The following is a 19,996-nucleotide window of genomic DNA, read 5'->3' on the forward strand; positions in this document are numbered from 1 at the left end:
CACCTAATGGTGGACATGAAGCAGTGGAACAAGTAAAAGTCACTACTTGACATCCCCCTAAAAGACGCCCACCCTGTGACAAACTTCTTCCAACGAGGCCAAACTTTACAGTTTTCAGAGCCTTCTAAAAACAGCACCACCAACTAGGGACCAAGCATTCCGTCAAAGCCTTTGGGGGTGGGGGCGTCTCACTCATCTTCCAACCTCACACTTTGTTTACTCCTACGCGAGTTACTTAACAGCAGTTTCTCTCCTAATCCTCCAGCATAACTGGACAGCTGTCTGGTGGAGCTCCTCCCACAGTCTAGAGAGTGTTCCTCTGATATACAATGTCTTAGTTTGGGTTTTATTGCTGTGAAGAGACACCATGACCAAGGCAACTCTTATAAAGGCAAACGTTTAATGGGGGCTGGCTTACAGTTTCAGAGGTTCAGTCCATCATCATGGTGAGAAGCGTGGCAGGATGCAGGCAGACATGACACTGGCGGACCTAAGAGTTCTATATCTTGACTTGAAGGTAGCCAGGAGGAGACTCTGGATCACACTGGGTAGAGCTTGATTGAGCACAAGACCTCAAATCCCACCTCTACAGCCACACGCTTCCTCCAACCAGGCCACACCTACTCCAACAAGGCTATACCTCCTAATATCGTCACTTCCCATGGGCTGAGCATATTCAAACTGCACACACAAGGTGGTAGGGTGAACACAGGAGGCCTGGGTTTGTATAATCTACAAAGGTCCTGGAGATGGTCCATGAAGCTCTGCCTACACAGGTACAACTAACAAATTCTAAGATCCTTAACATTTCCTGTGTGCGCCGTCCACGGCCACGGTCATACTGGCCCTTCTTTGTGTCACTGTAAGAGGACCTGCACATGAGAGTGCCAAGGTGCAGTCTTTCTCTGATAGTCACTCTTCAGCTCAGGCCTTATTGGGGGAATGTATCCCATAAGACGACACACAGGGAGAGAATAGTCTTCAATCACCCCCGTCTCAGCTCGCTGATGTAATGGACTGCTCTACCGTGGCAGCATGCTGGGGCTCGGAGGCCACCGTAACAAGACCTTTTAGAAGGCATACGCCATGTTAATCCTCCCTTCTTGGTCTTGGGTTCCTCCCCCTAGGAATTTCCCTGTCTCTTCCATTCCACTCTCCCTACCGTCATCCCCCATGTTGTGTTTTGAATAGAAATAGCCTCCATATTCCTGTGTTTGAATGTTTGGCCCACAGGGCATGCACTATTAGGAGGGGTGGCCTTGTAGGAGGAGGTGTGGCCTTGTTGGAGGAACTGTGTCACAGTCTCCTGTTTCCTGTGGATCAAGAAGAACTCTCAGCTCCTCCAGCACCATGTCTGCCTGCACACTGTCATGCTTCCTGTTGTAATGAAAATGGACTGAACCTCTGAAACTGTAAGTGAGCCCCAATTAAATGTTGTCCTTTATAAGAGTTGCCATGGTCATGGGGTCTCTTCACAGCAATAAAAGCCTAACTTAGACAGTATTTCTCTCACTTCTCCTGTACCGTCTGCCTCTCAATGAGATGGGAAAGTGCCACACTTTAGTACTGGGCACTAAAGCCTTTTGGTTGGTCTCCATGGAGACTGTCCAACACTCCTGTAGTACTTTGAAGTTCCCCTAGCTTCTCTGTTTGACTGTCCTTGGGCGTTCTCCATGTCGCCTCCTTTCAGGAGGAGAAAACTACCTCTCAGATCACGTGCTGCTTGGAACAGCTGCTGCTATTACAGAAAAGTCCTTGAGTCTCACGTTCACTGGATTGTCATGGTCATTTTTTGAATATCATCATGACCTGCCAATGTTTGATGCGTACCTTACAGTCTTTTCATGTTCCTTACAGGGCTGCTGCTAAAGACTAAGTTTATCCTTGATAACTTCTAGTGAATTCTCCCTTTGTTTTGAAACACACATTAACAGTTTCTTTAACAAGTTCAACTTCTTTTTAAATTTTGTTTTACTCTTTGTTCCTTTTTGTTTATTTATATATGTATTTATTTATTTTATGCGAGTACACTGTAGCTGTCTTCAGACACACCAGAAGAGGACATTAGATCGCATTGCAAATGGTTGTGAGCCACCATGTGGCTGCTGGGAATTGAGCTCAGGACCTCTGGAAGAGCAGTCAGTGCTCTTAACCACTGAGCCATCTCTCCGGCCCCGCAAGCTTAACTTTTATTATAAACCCCACCCACATGAGAAACATGTCATAGGCACTAAATGATACAAGTCTATCTGGTTCTACAGTTCAAAAAGCCTACGTTAAAGCTAAACTCCCCAAAACACATCCACTCATCGGTTGTTCTTTGTCCTAGTGACACAGATTCACTGAGAGTTAGCCGAAATGTGTTCTATTGAATCAGAGTTTGTCCTGGAGCTATCCAACTCCCAGGGAAGGACTTAGTAATCTGGGGCTCACTCCAGATCAAGGATGAACACCCCTTTCAGAAATCAGGGCACCTCCACAGCATTCTCCCTCCAGCTCCACCTCTGCTGCCATCCCCACCAGCCCTGAGCATGCGTGCTTCCCTGTACATGAATGGCACATACTAACTTGAGTTATATGTTTATAAATTCTATTCTGTTTGCTCCAATAAATGAGCCGCTATGAGTCCCCTATTTCCCAAACTGGAGACTCCATCATCGAATAACCATTTCAAAAATGGAGCCAAATGTCACGTGACTTACAACACCCACTATATTTTCCCACACTCTCTCTCTCCTGCCACGAACCATCTGGTTCATCATGTCTGAACTGGCTAATTGACTTACTCATTGACATGTGTGAACAATGAACGCCTTGTTCTGCTCCTGCTATTAGGAAACATATGTTTGGGAGAAATTTCAAGAGTTTCTTTTTGCTTCATGAAGCGAACCCTTGAGTCTAATGCAACGTTGTTTATTTGAGGTTTTTTGTTTGTTTGGTTGGTTGGTTTTTGTTTTTTTCTGTACTTTAACCACTTTTATTTATAAGAATTTAGGAGGTTTGGGAAAGACAGAAACATACATGAGAAATCATCAGAACAGACATGACTCAAACCTGGGAGAGCTGCTTATTTCTTTTTGATTGGATGATGAAGAAGACCAGAAGGCCTCACTCATTTAATGAAGGTAAAATAATTTTAGCACATAAAATAAGCAAAAAACCACACATATGGAAGCTGGACTGGAAAAACTAAGGGGAAAACATATCACAGGACACAGGTCAAATTTTAAGACAAGCTGGTAATATGTTAAACCAAGAAGGAAGGAGGGCTGGCCATTTGTGCTCCCGGTGTTCCGGGCACACGGTTCAGTACTGCAGGAAGTGAGTCACCGCTTGCAGGACTTGTCATAACCCAGTTAATGAGCTTCACCCTGGCCTGGCAGGAAGTGGCACTGTCCTCCCACAAAAAGGGGGCCACCATGGTGTCACAGCACATTGGGAGAGTGGTGGGTTGCACTTACAGGTGATTACAGGCAAACTATCAAAAGGAGGGAGGAGAGGAAAGTGAGACCCATGGAATCTGTGGTGACCTGGTCCCCTGGGACACTGCCATTCGAGCCTCATGGGGTCACCTGGAACAAGGCCCAGATCTCGCCATCTGCAGCTACTCCTCAATGCCGGGGTCGTCGCTGCTCTCACCCAATGGAAACTCCTTTGTGGGCTTCTGAACTGTGTACATCTGGGTCTCTACGGAGCATTCCTGATTCAGAATTGCCTGGAGCAAGAGGTAAGTATAGAGATTACTGCACATCATAGGCCAACCTGCTTCTTGTCCACCCTAGCATATCCAAGCTTAGTGCTACTTAGAACAACTCGAGATGTGAGGTTCTGCTTCATGTGTAGGCTCTGGCCTTCCAAGGTACCTAGGCATACCAAGCCTAGTCAGGACAAACATCTGATGTGCTTGTTCTTGAACCCTAGCATCAGTAGGGGCAAGGCATAGCAAAATAACTGACCCAAATGGGCACTCCTCTCTATAGACCTTCCTGCCTACTTCCGTTCTTTAGCAGCTATGAGCTATGGATGCAGCTTCTACATCCATCCTGAATCAATGAGGCACCTAGGGATGCTGGGATCTTCATGCTCCTGGGAGAGCAAAGTATATTAACTAAGTCATAAAATGAGCAGAATCTTCTACCTGGAGACTAATTTTTAACTTTATTGTTTCTTGTTTGTTTTGACTTTTTGGTGTTTGGTTGGTTGGTTGGTTTGGTTTGGAGGGGGGTTGGTTATTTTTGTTTTTTGTTTTTGTTTTTTTTTTTTTTCGAGACAGGGTTTCTCTGTGTAGGCCTGGCTGTCCTGGAACTCACTATGTAGACCAGGCTGGCCTCGAACTCAGAAATCCACCTGCCTCTGCCTCCCAAGTGCTGGGATTAAAGGTGTGCACCACCACCACCCATAATGTTTAGACAAGGCCTGAGCTGAGAGATGGCTCTACAGGAGTAGGGACGTACCCTGCAAGCATAAGGACTGAGCTTGAACCCCCAGTACCCATAGGAAAGACTGTTTTGTTCATGGTCATGTGCCTGTAATTCTAGAACTGGTGGGTAGAGACAGGCAGGTCTTGGGAGCTCAGTGGACATCCAGCCCAGACTAAAGGGCAAACCTCTAGTACACAGATAGACTCTGTCTCCACATAGTAAGGCAGAGTATAATAAGAGGTCAACATTCTCCTTTATACACTGTCTTGTATGCACCATACACAAAAGTATGAAAATATTCTCATTTTTCTTTTTGTTTTTTGTTTAGTTTAGTTTAGTTTTGATTTTTTATGAGTAGTTTTGATTCATGGCAGGCTGATCTTTAATTCGATATGTAGCTGGCGATTACATTGGGCTTCTATCCTACTCTGTGTCCCAAATGCTGGGATTTCAGAAGTGTGTCACCATGCCTGCTCCTCGCGTCCCTTCTTTACTGAAGATCCAGATAATAGGGGACTTGGTTGGTTAGAGAAAGAAGGGAGAGTGAAGGGTAGAAGAAAAGGGTAAGTGTGTTCAGCAGAACAGTAAGGCTACAAACCATAGAAATGAGCAGCAGAGAGGAAATGGGCTCAAGGTGAAGGGTCAGGGGAACCACAGGGAGGGACAGACATGTATTCTGGTCACTATGCCAGTGCCTTACAAGCTTCTCCTCCTTAGCTGGCGGGTTCTGCAGGAAGCAGCAGAGAGGGGCATAGATGATGTTGATGGTACCAATGACGACCATGAGCCAAGGGAAACCGATGACCTGTACAATAACACCCCCAGTGGATGGGCCTGTGGAAAAATAAATCAAATTCCAAGTGTGTGTTGAATCAGTCACCTGAACAACACTATCCTAGGGAAAGTGGGTAACCACAGAGGCTGAGACAGATTCAAGTATCTTCAGATCCCTAAGAGAATGAGGCCTCGGGTCCCACATCCAGGTAGACTACAATGGAGAGGGGAGACTGGATCACTCAGGCCTGGGAGCTCTCATCTAACCCAAGCAACATACCAATGGCAAAGCCCACACAAAAAGCCACATCAGCGATGGCGTAGACACTCCCATACACAGAGGTGTGGCGTAAGTCCACCAGGTATCCCATGATGGGCATCAGAGAGGAATCCACCATGCCTGTGGCCAAAACAAGCAGGATTCTGTTAGTCGGCCTACCCATAGCATCTCCCTCCACTCTGCCCCCACTTAGTCTACTCTCTGGGCCTGCTTTCTCCACTCTTAGCACCAACAGAAGACCAGGCAGGAACCATGAGCCCATTCTGCACATCTGCCAGCTTCTCTCCCACCCCTGCCGTTCCACCTGCTTCTTCTGATGGGAAAATGGGGAGGAAAGGAACCTGACTCAGAGAACATTTTCACAGGTGTCTTTTTTACTTTGAGGGCACTGCTTACCTATGGCAAAGCCAAGACCTGCATTGGGGCCAATGAGACCAAAAATATTGTGAGCCAGAGGTACCTGGAATGAGAAGGAAGATGAGTTCCTCAGAATGCCACTAGGCTGGGAAGAGCAGGGTGCAGAGTCTTCCTCATGGCATGCATTTGTGACATCTGCCACACGCTTTAGCTCTGACTTCTCATACCTTCTTTTGAAGAACAATCTTGCTTCCACTTCAATCACATGAAAACTGGGCTGGTATTACCCAACGTTATGAAACCAACTAGCAGGGAGATCAAGTTCTAATGTCAGACTCAACTGCATCATATCGTAGCAAGGGTCCTTTCCTATTCATGAACTATTGTCCACCTCACACTCTCTACCGTTCTACATTCTGCTGTGTCCATTCATCACTGTATGCTGCCAAACATCGTTGGCACTATCAAGCTTGCTTGTAATTTATTTTACAGTACTGAGGATTGAACATAGGACCTTGTAAGGCTAGGGATCCCGAAACTTTCTTTTATTTCTTTTGGGGTGCTGTCTCACTGAGTTGTCCAAACTAGACTTGAACTCACTCTGTAGTCCAGGCAAGCCCTGAATCCCTATCCCTGATCCTCCTATCTTAGTCTCCTGGAGTAGCTGGAATTAAAGACATGCACCGCCAAATTTGCACCCAAGGGTTTTATTTGAAACTTGGCAGCCATTTTAGCAAACACACACACACACACACACACACACACACACAAATAAAGCCAACATTTAACAGCTCAACAACCAGAGAGATTAATAGCATCATCTGGTTGCCACAAGAGCAAGCAATGGCATACACGCACCCCTTACTGAAAGCTGGCCTTCCCTTTTAAGCGGTGGCCCTATTGCCCATCACACAGCCATTAAAAGGTTTAGCATGCCGTTCCGCATTGGCAGCTCATTCTTACGGAGAAATGCCTCAGTTGGTGTTCACGTTTATAACTGGCAGGGCTGACTTACTGAGAGCTATTCATGTGTCCTCTCTATTCTGCAGTCTATGTGGATTACCTCAAACGCCCTGTGAGATGCAAGCCAAGTCCTCATGAGAGAATACTGAGCAGACAAGTGGTGTGAGTAGCTCAGGGCCACACAAATGGCCAGTGGTAAAGCTGGAAAATAGAGCTTTGAGCTCCTGCCCATCACCAGGGGCTTCAGCTCCAGCTGGGTACAGCGCTCAGAGCCTCATGCCTCTCTTCACATCCCTTTAGCCAGGAGCCAAATGGACAGGTGGTCTCCACTAAGGGCAGGTGACAGTAATGGCCTAGAAGTACAAAGGACTCTTCAAGATGGAAATCCCCGCTTTCATTCTTCTATTAAATTTTCTGTTTCTAGAGACGGAGTCATAAATGGCTCATACCCAGGTGGCTTGTGGGGATTGTCACAATGAGTTATAAAACACCATTGGCTGGCTAGCTGCAGAAGGAGATCCCATCATGCTTCAACTCACATGTTTACGCATGGCCTCACACCTCTAGGTGTCCCCACCCACTGCCCTCTTCCTCTCCTGTTACACTTCCTTTTGATGGCATGCCACTTCCGTTGGCAGCATAGTTTCTGATCATGTAGAAATTTCTACTATGTCATTTCCTTCAAATGATCTTAACTTGTCTAGTGTTCTTCCTTTATCAACTGGGTCTTGTACTTACACAGAGCAAGCTGATACCTACAGCTACCATTCCAAGAAGGGAGCACAGCCACCTGGAAGAAAAGAGGCATTGTCACACACTATCTCCAGAAAGATGGCCATTACCTGCCACCTTGGCCAGTGCTAAATACCCTAATTCAAGTAACCCCTTAGATTTGGGAAGGAACTGCATCTCTACGGGACCAGATTAAATCCCTTTCTGTCTGGATCTTTTTCTTGACCACATCTTCACCCTGAACTCATAGCTCTTATGCAGTGTTGGGTGTACTACACTGAGACATATGCTTATTATATCCCTTAGAACTGAAGGCTGCTGCTTCCAAAGGCAGTATTCTTGGAATATGCTCTTGGACTTGATTATTGGTGTTTGCCAGTTCAGGTTGCTTCCTTTTTGTAGTTGTTATTTATTATTATTATTAATGTGTGCGTGAGAGAGAGTATTGGGAGGGATTTATGTGAGATGAGGTGCACCAGAGTGTGCATGTGGAGGTCAGAGGACAGCTTTGTATAGTCAGTTCTCTCCTTCCACCTCTATGTAGGTTCTAGAAGTTAAACTCCAGCCACTAGGCAAGTGCCTTTGTCCACTGATCCATCTCTTCAGCCCAGTTCAAACTCTACCTACTCATAACATTTGTGGTCTTACAAAACCTTCTCAAAACCCACATGAACATATACAATTCCTCCTCATCTCTACCTCCTATGGCAGTACTTTTTAATGTATTTTTTAAAGCTTTGTACTGAGTTAAAGGTAAAATGAGAACCAAAGCCATTTCATCATTGTAGTTGGGGAAAAGCATAGAGATTCATAGTTCTTGCCTCCCTGAACTCAAACCCCTTGTGCATGCTCCTGCCTAGAATTCCTAGGGTTTCATGGAATGGAGTTTGGCAATGGTTGCTCCAAAATACATACTGCTTTGTTTTGCTTGGTTTGATTTTATAGCTATTAGCTATTGGGGTGACATTCCCTCTTTAACTGGGAAGGATGGCCTATCCCTTAGTAGCCATTGTCTCTTCCAAAGTGACTAGTTAAGGACGATCCATTCTCTGTACTGCCCTTACCACCTACCCACTGCCCTCTGCATGGCAGTTTTCACCACTGTGTCCCTAAACTATCCCAAGTCTAAGGGCCCAAAGGTCACTGTTAAGTGATAGTTTAATCATTCTTCCAGTTTCCCAGGCTACATACCGACCCATCTTGTTGGCCAACACACCGAAAAGGTTCGTGCCAATGAGGTAGGCCACACTGGCAGGTAAGAAAGCCAGACCTGTGGAAGGACACAGAAGCTCACCTTAGGAGGTGCTCGACTTCATCTAAAGCACCTTATTTCCTACAGTTGAGCAAAGTACTCCTGACACCCCTAGGTCTCCAAGCCACTCTGTTGTGTGTTTTAGAGATCTCTGTGCAACTCGCAGGCAGAGGTGTCAGGGCCCCATCCCTGCTCTCCTCAGTAACAAGGCTCTCTTCAGCCTCAGTACACCTCACATGCTCTCTGCTCCCACGTGGACTTTCAGAAAAGGGGACTCAGTAAGCCACTGGCATGTAAAAGATTCACTTGGTTATCAGCACAAGAGTATGGGCTTCCTGGGAAGTCAAAATCTAACTTGCTTATTATGATCTGTGCCCTTGTCACTTTGCCCATGGTCCTAGGTAAGCCTTTGATTCCCACATGTGGACAGAGCAAAGCTGCTACTGTATCTTTCTGGCGAACAGTAGGGAACAAGTTGGGCAGAGACTGTGAAAGCTTTTCATTAACTTCTGTCGTGGCCACATGCCTTTGTGACAACAGACTGAGATGATCTGAAACATGGATGCTGGATCATACAGTTTAGGTTCAGTATATGATTGGTCACTTGTTAACTATGAGACCTTAGAAATTTTACTTATTTCTGAGTTCTTCCTTCCTCACCTTCCCATTCTTTCCTTCTTTCCTTCTTTCTTGTTTTCTTTCTGATGAGCTTTTATTATATGTCAGATATTCTTAAGACCAGTAATTGAACAGTAAGTAAGATAAACACAGAGGAGCCAGAGAGATGCCTCCATGGTTAAGAACACCAGCTGTTCTTCCAGAGGATCCAGGTTTGATTGCTAGCACCTACATGTCTATAACTCCAGTTTCTTGGGCGCCAGATATGCATATGGTCCAAAACACCCGTACACATGAAATATATAGTAAAATATTTTGAAAGGTAAACATAGAAGCAAATACAGTACACGTCTGTAATCCTAGTAGTAGGGAGGCTGTGGGAACCACAAGGAAAATGTAGCCTGCTCTATCAAAGCATTAAACAAGATAACAAAGCACTATTTTAATGGAAAATTGTAAAAAAAAAAAAAAACATAAAAAATGTAATATAATCTGGGCATGGTCACACATACCTGTAATCCCTGTGTCCTGGAGGTAGAGGCAGACATTCATTCTCAATCTCAGTTGCATTGTGAGTTTGAAGCTAGTCTGAGCTATTTGAGCTAGCCTGAGCTACGTGAGACTCTGCTGAAGGTTGGGGCAGGTCTTTTGATCTTTGGAAGGGTTTGCCTAGGAGCATACTTAGGTGGCTCCGATTGGCCCCAAAAACTGTTCTGAGAGTGAGATGCTATGAGGATGGAGTGGGACCCTGAATCATACACGCTATGACCATCCACCAGAGTTCATTAGAACCAGCCCTATGTAATTTGATCCAATCACCTCCCAAACTGTGTAAGTTTATAAAGTTAGCCCACCTTTGGTATTTTGTTATAAGAGTAAAATCAACTAACACAGGGAGATGATGGTTGTGAGTCACCAAGAATATACTACTTAGGCTCTCAGCCCTCACCATAAAGGTTCCTTGGTGTAGCAGATGGAGGCTATTACAAAGAACCGCAACTGGTCAAAACACAGAGTAAGTGACTAAAGTGTCCTTTGCCAAACGGACCAAGGAGCACAACCCTACACCCAGAGCTCAGGGAACACTGTGGAGACCATAAAAAGCCTAAGGACAGGGAGACTGCTCCTGCAGTGCATTCTCGTCGTGACAGGAAGCTGCACCCATGAAATCTCAATAATATGGTTATGTGCACAAAGCCACGCCGGTCAGCATTCCAATGTACATGGGGGAGTGGCTCACAGGCTCTACCCCCACCCCCATCCCCACTCCCATCCCCACCCCCATCCCCACCCCATCCCCATCCTCACCCCCAGTTGAAGAACTAGAGGTGTCAGAAGGAAGGAGAATCAATTTTCTTCAGGGTCTCCCATTTTTTTAAAATTTCCATGCCCAAGCAGTCTGGGCTACACCTGTGAGTATGTGGAGTACACTATTGGACTCAGAAGGACACACATACACACACACATACACACATAAACACACTCACACACAATAATAATTAAAGACAAGGCCATCAATTTAGAGGGAGGATAGGGCAACATAGGAAGATCTGGAGAGGGAGAGGGGCTGTCGATAGTGACAATACGTTGTGCTTATACACTTAAAAATGTTCATGGAAAACAAAAACTAATAAAACATAAAAAATAAGAACACCCTGCATATTGAGCATTTTACCCTGGCTTGTCACAGATGAAGTGCCCTGTGAGCACTTGCCTTGATTATTGTCGTGACCTGTGATGGTCAGGGACCTCAGGCATCTCACTCCAAGGCCAGATAGTCCCCCTACCCAAGGCCACCAGAGTGGCCGACTGGCTCTGGCCTGAGGGGCTGCTTGGAATCAGCATTGAGAGTTTCTCTGGGTCTCACTAGCCCTACCCTGTACCACTTTGGACATCAACAAAACAATATAACCCAATAGAAATTATGATTACTCTGATCCTAAGCCCAAAGTAAACAGTTAGCCAGGACCTGGCCAGTGGCTTGTTTGCTTTTCATATTGTCTTCTCTGCAGCAGAAGAGAAACATGTCCTCCTGTGTTTGCCCACCTTATCTGCTAGAGTGGCAATCTGTTTCAAACTGTACCAGTTCATTTGTTCATAACTGCTTTTGAACGTTTAGAGGTAATAACTTCTGAATGGTTTAGCTGATGCACAGAAAGAGAAAGCTCGCTGGCGTAGCTACCCGGCTCCTTGACATCCTTGTAAATTGTATGAAATTTCCTAAATGAAGCTTCCTCAAACATACACGTGTTCCATAGCAGCTGACTCAAGCTTGTATTTCACCAGTGCTTTGTGTTCCGTGCTCATCAACATCCACACACTTCTCACAGCCTGCGTGCAGGGGTGGGTCACACATGACCATGACTGCCAGACACATTAATTACCAATTTAGTAAATCCTATAATCCATGCTCTTCAGTAACCTCCCTGAAGTAAGTACAAAGACCAAAACAACACCAAAAGATATCTTCATTTTTACAAACGAAGACGGAAATCTAGGTGTGGTCATGCACACCTGTAATCCCAGCATTCAAGAAGTTTGAACCAAAAGGATTTTGAAGTCAAGACCAGTGTAACCATTGTAACAAGATCTTGTCTAAATAAATACGAAGATGGAAATCTAGGTGTGGTCATGCACACCTGTAATCCCAGCATTCAAGAAGTTTGAACCAAAAGGATTTTGAAGTCAAGACCAGTGTAACCATTGTAACAAGATCTTGTCTAAATAAATATAAGAAAAAAGTACAGTTCTCCAACATGATAATTGATGTAAATTCAAACTGGGGTCCATCTCTTTCCAAAGCCAGTTCTGTCTTCTGTACTTGGCAGCAGAACCCAGGGTCCATTGGCCATGTGGTACTTGGTCTGTCTCAGACCACACATCACTCTCAAGGGTTTGCTGTTGTTTGTTACCTGTTCCTTCCTGCTATCTGGAGAAGAGTTTTTCGTGGCCAGTACTTTTCCAAGGGTGATTGGTGAGGGGTATGGGGTATACCCTTGTCCCCTGGAAACTCATTAGAAGCATCACTTGTTCCATGGGATGTGTAGGCACATGCTAGGAAGCCTCAGGTGCTAGCACTTGGGAGATGGAAGCGAGAGGATGAGGAGTTCAAGGCTAGGCTCATCTACATATTCAAGCCAAGGACAGACCAGGCTATATGAAACCCAGTTTCAACAACAAAACAAAACCAAAAAGCAAAATTAAAAAAGGAGGAGCCAGGCGGTGGTGGCGCACACCTGTAATCCCAACACTCTGGGAGGCAGAGGCAGGCGGATTTCTGAGTTCGAGGCCAGCCTGGTCTACAAAGTGAGTTCCAGGACAGCCAGGGCTACATAGAGAAACCCTGTTTCGAAAAAAACAAATCCAAAAAACAAAAACAAAAACAAAAATCAAAAAGGAGGATGTATAGCCCAGACTGGCCTTGAAGTAAGAGTCCTCTTCCCTCTGCTTCTTTCAGCAAATCTTACCGACATAGGCTAACAACCAGGAGTGGGGATGTCTCTGACTCTTTTGTCTGCTCTGGGGACCCTTTTCCTCCTCCTGGTTTAGCCCACCCTGCCTTGATATGAGGGTTTGTACCTAGTCTTATTGGAACTTGTTATTCAGTGTTCACTCGACACCCCAGCAGACCTGTTCTGAAGGGAAATGGAAGAGTGGGTGTGGGGGGGAGGGAATTATGGGGGTGGGGAACTGGGACAAGAAAAGAAAGGAGACACTGTACTTGGAATGCATTAAACACAAAAAATGAACTAAAGGAAGGAGGGAGGGAAGGAGTGGGGTGGATTTAACCTGTTTTTACTGGCTTGCTGAGAATCACAAGTTCTCTGAGCGTGTGGCATCATCATTAGAGAATTACATTAGAATGTGTAGAGTTTAGAGGTGCAGGCAGTGCTGAAGACCATGGTATAAGATGCTGGGACACGGTAACCAACTGACTTGTAACTGGTAAGCGAGGCTGCTAACTGGGTTGCTGGGGGAGGGCTGCTCCAGGCTGTAGTATACTCACTGGTACCAGAAGCCAGAGTGGCCAGAAGCCTCCGAAGAGATGTTATCTGCACGGAACACTGCCTAACTCAGTTAATTGTCTTAGTCAAAGGCAGTTACAGCCTATGAAATTCAATTTGAGTTAAGTGTACAGCTGGAACCCTGCTTAGAATTGGTCCCTTCAAATTAGATTCTGTGTTTTTTATGATACATTGAGCTATATCCGGTTCTTATCAGCTTCCCCTCTGGCACTGCACGCCTCTCCTGCCTTGCAGTGACTGAACCATTTGCACGTAGCCTCTCCTGCCCTGCTGTCCTCAGGTTTCCTGGAAGAGGCCCAGGCCTTCTCTCTAAGCTCACTCAAAGTCACACATGGAGGCCCCCAGCCTACGTAGACAGAAGAGGCTGGGATCCTCTATTTTCGACCTAGATGGAGTTTGCGCACCCTTTATAGACAATAAGCAGGGGTGTGATGAGAGTGTGGTTGTTTTTATCCTGCAGAGTATTCAGGCTCGGAGTACCTTAGGCTGTTCATTCCTGCAATAGCTCTTTGAAGTAGCTTTTCCATGTTCATTTTAGATCAAAGTCAAGTGGTGCTCAACTGTGAAACCAAATTACTTTAAAATAGTCTAACACAAAGTCATGGGGAAACTTTCCTAGGCACTAAGGCTTATTTAGGGTTTATAACTCAGGGCTTACTAGATAAGAGAACAGGCAGGGATGTAGCTTGGTGATAGAACATTTGCCCAGTTTGCATGAGGGCCCTGGGATTTACCCTAGAAATAGGAAAAGAAAGAAAGAAGGAAAGAAGGAAAGAAAGAAAGAAAGAAAGAAAGAAAGAAAGAAAGAAAGAAAGAAAGAAAGAAAGAAAGAAAGAAAGGAAGGAAGGAAGGAAGGAAGGAAGGAAGGAAGGAAGGAAGGAAGGAAGGAAGGAAGGAAGGAAGGAAGGAAAGGAAAGAAGGAAAGAAAGGAAGGAAGGAAGGAACAAAGGAAGGAAGGAAGGAACGAAGGAAGAAAGGAAGGAAGGAAGGAAGGAAGGAAGGAAGGAAGGAAGGAAGGAAGGAAGGAAGGAAGGAACAAAGGAATGAAGGAACGAAGGAACGAAGGAAGCCAGGCAGTGATGGCGCACGCCTTTAATCCCAGCACTTGGGAGGCAGAGGGAGGCGGATTTCTGAGTTCGAGCCCAGCTTGATCTACAGAGTGAGTTCCAGGACAGCCAGGGCTACTCAGAGAAACCCTGTCTCGGAAAAAAAAAAAAGAAAAGAAAAGAAAAGAAAAGGAGAGAGAGAAAGAGAGAGAGAGAGAGAGAGAGAGAGAGAGAGAGAGAGAGAGAGAGAGAGAGAGAACACATACAGCCTGTGCTCAATTGCGGTTAAACGGAGCTGATAGTCTCAGGCTCATCTACGTCACTGGCTGGAATAACAAGGTATAAATGTTGGGTTTACTCTTTTATATAAATAAGTGACTACCACTCTTTAAAAACTGATGCTCAGAAAGCATGGTAGTCAATCTCAGCAATTATTGGATCTGGAATCACCTAGGAGATCGCCTCTGGCAATCCGTGAGGGCCTTCGCAGAGGGGTTTAAATGCGAAGGGAAGACCCACACTGAATGTAAGCAGCACCATGCCTTGGGCTGGGGCTTCAGACAAAATAAAAGGGATTTTAAAGGAGAATTCAAGATGGGTGCAGGCATCTCCTGCTGTCTGCTACATGGGCTCTCTAAAACTGAGGTGTTCCAGTGGCTGTAAGCCTGCCCCACCAAGGTAGGCTATTTCCTCTCAAACCATGCGTAAACGAAATCCATCCTTGTTACATTGAGTATTTAGTCACAAGAATGAGAAAAGTAATATAGAAAGATTACGTTGTTCGCAGAAATGTATATTGCCAGTTAATGCTAGAAAACAAAACAAAACAAAACAAAACAAGGCCTTTGGCTGGAAATACTAAATGATTTAACATTAGAACTAGATCTGCTGCCTCTCCATTGCCGGCCATCATTCACAAGGTGATTTGGACTCAGTTCATGGGTGTGGGTGTGTGGATGAGCCTATGGGGAGTGTACAGCCTCTGAGAGGTTGACAACCGGGACTTAATGGTTGTTGATTACCTTCAAAAAGGCCCACAGCACCTGCCTGGTGTCTGAGCTTCTCTGGGGACCCAGCTCACTTACCCCAGCTGCCACTCAGGGGAACACATGGTCTGCATCATCCAGATAGGTAGTGTGGGCTCTAGTATGGCGACTCCCATGTTGGCCAGGCAGATGGAACCTGAGAGACAGTTCTGTGAGCCAGTGTGGCTGCCTGAGCCTGACTCCCACAGAGAGGGAGGGCACGGCCAGCTTACCTGCTGCTACCAGGATGTAAGGGTCTTTGAGAAGCGTCAAAAGTGGAGTCCCCATGGCACTCTGAGAAAAATGAAGAACATGAACCTTTATTTTTAGAGTTTACAACACTCCTGTTTTCACAAGATCTGAGATAGGACCTTAGACATCAGTGGTTCCTTTGCTGTAGAGACCAGGAAACTCAGGTCTAGGGAAAGGAAGTGACCTGTCTAGTGTCTCTGCTGGGGCCAGAGCCCATTTTGTGTACAAGTCCTGAGGGAATGAGAGCAGCACACCGTGTATTGGCTCTGATTCCCACAATGAGTGGAAGCAGGCCCCGGCTGTCAGTGGGTGTCCAGGCCTGTCCACCATCTGTCTCTGGAAATATCATTTGCCCCAACAGGCAGAGCACATAACCTCAAGATAAGTGCAGATGTGCAACGGAAGAAAACTCCTCAAACAAGGTCTTCCTTTCCTCCCTTCTGAGCTACGCAGTGCCACTGGGGACCATGCGTAGGTTAAAATACTGATCCTAGTGACCAGTCCTGATTGCCCCTCTCTCATGACATCACCAGCTCCACCTGGGTGCCCATACACAAATCAGCATCCTTCTCATCTCCAGAGTTCTCCATCTTACCTGTTCTTCATGATCAAGTTCAAATTCGACCTTTCCCCCAGTGTTTCCTGACTTGGTAGTTGGAAGCAAAGAATATTTCTCTAGTGTGCAGTATACTCTATCACATATGAGATTATCGTGTCTGGATATGATAACCACATATGATGAGAAAGTAACAATGGATACATATAGAGGTGCCAAAACCAAACTTATAATTCCCTCACCGTATAGGTAAATCAAAGCAAAGAAACGGATATAGTTCAAATAGTTCAAGTGGAGGCTTTGTGCCACTAACCTGTGTGCACTGTCTCTGTCATGGAAACAGTCCCTGCACACACTGCAGTGTAGGGCGATGAGGTGGAGGATGAGACCTCTCAAGGCATTCTGTGCACTGACATTCTACCAACCAAGCTACATCCAGCCTTTGAGTTTTTAAAAATTATTTATACATTCTCTACTTTCCTACTGTCCCGGGCTAGTCTCTTTGTTGTGTATTCAGTAGGACTGCCATACAGGACATTCAGTAAAATACAGGTAGAACCATCCTGTTGAATATTCCAGGCCTGGGCGGGAAGTTACCCTAATGGTGCTGGGACCATACACCTTCCAGGCCTGAGAGTCTGAAAGCAGGCTTCTGGTGCTTTTGTCTAAGGAGTTTGGGGTGGGTGGTTATTCCTACTCCCAGACACCTTGACAGCTGACTGCAAGACGTGTCCATCACGGAGGGGAAATGGTACTCAGAGAGCATCAACGGTATCACAGTCCCAAATTCTTTCAGGAGCATTCTGCATCTGTAAAATGAGGCTGAAAATAGTCATTCCCTGGGATTTGTAAGACAAACCACAGATGGTGTGCTAGACAGAGCTCCTGAAACATAAAATGCCAAGAACTTTTATATGTGACTTGAATTACTTTTCAAATACCTTGATCTGCTAAGCCTTTGAGTCAAACTTTCCTACCGTACACATGTCCTCATTTTTCCTTCTGTTTTTGTTTTTGTTTTTTTTTTTTTTTGCACAATTTCTTCATAGTGTTTTTTGTTTGTTTGTTTGTTTGAGATAGGTTTTCCTCTGTATAACAGAGCCCTGGCTCTCCTCGAACCTGCTCTTAGACCAGGCTGGCCTCGAACTCACCTGACTCTGCCTGCCAAGTACTGGGGTTAAAGACATGAGCCCACCAGGTCTTCTTTAACAAAGGATACCTATTTTCTTTCTTTCTTTCTTTTTTTTAAAGATGTATTTCCTGGGCAGTGGTGGTGCATGCCTGTAATCCCAGCACTCTGGGAGGCAGAGGCAGGCGGATTTCTGAGTTCAAGGCCAGCCTGGTCTACAAAGTGAGTTCCAGGACAGCCAAGGCTATACAGAGTAACCCTGTCTCAAAAAAAAAAAAAAAAAAAAACCAAATCCAAAAAAAAAACCAAATCCAAAAAAAAAAAAAAGATTTATCTATCTATCTATCTATCTATCTATCTATCTATCTATCTATCTATCTATCTAATGTGTATGAGTACACTGTAGCTGTTCTGATGGTTGTGAGCCACGGTTGCTGGGAATTTTGAATTCAGGACCTCTGCTCGCTCTGGTCGGCCCTCTTGCTATTATTATATATAAGTACACTGTAGTTGTCGTCAGACACACCAGAAGATGACGTTTACATGGTCGGATGGTTGTGAGCCACCATGTGGGTGCCGGGATTTGAACTCAGGACCTTTGGAAGAGCAGTCAGTGCTCTTACCCGCTGAGCTACCTCTCCAACCCCAGCATACCTATTTTCATTTTGCACACTCTACCTCCTTCGCTCTTGTAGCCTTGCTTGGGGTTCATTTTTACTTATACTGTATAGATATTGTCACATGACCATGTACACATGGGTGGATGGCTTTCTTCACCATCAAATTTTTTAAAGTTTTCCTGTATTTGTTAATATCATAATTAGTGTTTAAATTGACTATCATAGCCTTGCAGCTGATATACTAACAATTGCTTAACTGTTTTGCCCATGGCTAGAAAGATATTTTTTTATCAGCATTTCATACTTCAGTATAAAACTGCCATAAACAACTTTGTTTTGTTCAGGGAATTTCACTGTATACCCCAGACTTCCTGAAACCCGTGATCCTCCTGTCCCAGCTTCTTTAGTGCTGAGTTACAGTGACCTACCACACTCATTCTGCTATCTTTGCTGAAATAGAACCTCTAACTCCTTTAAAATGATTTTCTTGAAATAAGTCCCGCATGTTAGGAATAAGAACAAGAAACTGATCTTTTCTATAGCCCTTAATAAATAGTGCATATACATGTTCTGAATTTTGAAACTTTCCATCTTGAAAGTTATTTTTAAATTACTATAATGGTAGCTGTAGGCAAAGCTCAGTGGTTAAGAGCATTCACTCTTTTGCACGACCTGGGTTCAATTCCCAGCACTACTTGGTGGCTTACAACCATCTGTGACTCCAGTCCAAAGGTTCCAGTGCCCTCTGTTGGCTTCTGCAGGTGTCAGGTGCGCGCGCGCGCGCGCGCGAGCACACACACACACACACACACACACAGAAAACATACGTACATGTAAAATGAAATCTAAAAAATTATAATAGAATAAAATTAAATGTTTTATAAGAATTAAAATGTAATATTAATGTACTATGTGTACTTTTAAGTAAAAAAAAATGGTATACTCCTCTTAAAACACTGGAGGAAAAACATCAAGTAGGATGTAAAGACTAATAAAGTAAGCATGATGGAACTGTAAGCCTAAGCTGTAATGTGCCACAAATTACCCAGGCCTACCTTCAAAAATATCCCACTAATAAATTAGTTCTCAACTTCTGTTTCTTATTTATTTATTTATTTATTTATTTATTTATTTATTTATCTCGGTTTTCCAAGACAGGATTTCTCTGTGTAGCCCTCACTGTCCTGAAACTCATTCTGTAGATCTGTAAAACAAGCTAAACTCAAACCTGCCCCTGCCCCTGCCCCGCCCTCCTGCCCCCCTCCCCCCCACTCTGTCCCTGCCTCCCAGGAGCAGAGGATTAAAGGCTTGCACCACCAGCACTCAACCTGCCCTCAATTTTCTATTCAGAGTTTCAGAGTATATGTGTGTGTGTGTGTGTGTGTGTGTGTGTGTGTATCTTGAATAAGAAGAGGAGGAAGAGAAAGGGAGGGGGAAGAAAGAAAAAAGAAAAGAATTAGAAAGGGTATATGGGAGGCTTTGGAGGGAGGAAAGAGAAGGGGAAATGATGTCTCTATATTATAATCTCAAAAATAAAATAATTGTAAGCCCTGTTAAACAAACAAACAAACAAAGCAAGTGGGAACTAAGTGCTGTCACAAGGCTATACTCCTACAACTCAGGAGGCTGAGGCAGGAGGATTACCGGATAGATAGATCTACAGTATGGGGTCCTGACCCACAAGAATCCAAAATAAATAAATAACGCAGGAAAAGAAGAGAACAACGTGGAGGACAGAGTGCAGGCCCGCAGGCTTGCAAACGCCCGCGCCAGGGCAGTTTTCCCCTGTGGTGACTCCGGGGAAAGCACTTCCTTAGCCTCGGATCCTTCCCTTGGCCACTTTTCCGGGGCTTCACGGGGCACCGGGCCGCACGGGCACGCCTTGCTTTAAGCTCTGCTGCATTCTAGACATTTTCTTCATTGCCCTTCCCCCTACTGCCGAGGGG

The 19,996-nt window shown here is 45.0% G+C and overlaps 1 protein-coding gene across 1 annotated transcript in view; it reads right to left on the minus strand.

The window, feature by feature from the left end:
- Nucleotides 1–3,219: 3,219 nt before the first annotated feature.
- Nucleotides 3,220–19,996, minus strand: part of Slc18a1 (solute carrier family 18 member A1) — a 30,449-nt gene continuing 13,672 nt past the window's right edge. The window contains 8 exon segments of the mRNA XM_052162170.1: nt 3,220–3,715; nt 5,122–5,255; nt 5,476–5,595; nt 5,872–5,935; nt 7,534–7,585; nt 8,719–8,816; nt 15,550–15,650; nt 15,727–15,787. Coding sequence (XP_052018130.1) covers nt 3,605–3,715; nt 5,122–5,255; nt 5,476–5,595; nt 5,872–5,935; nt 7,534–7,585; nt 8,719–8,816; nt 15,550–15,650; nt 15,727–15,787 — 741 coding nt within the window. The 3' untranslated portion in view covers nt 3,220–3,604.

The sequence above is a fragment of the Apodemus sylvaticus genome, chromosome 18 (assembly GCF_947179515.1).
Source record: "Apodemus sylvaticus chromosome 18, mApoSyl1.1, whole genome shotgun sequence".
NCBI classification, from domain to species: domain Eukaryota; kingdom Metazoa; phylum Chordata; class Mammalia; order Rodentia; family Muridae; genus Apodemus; species Apodemus sylvaticus.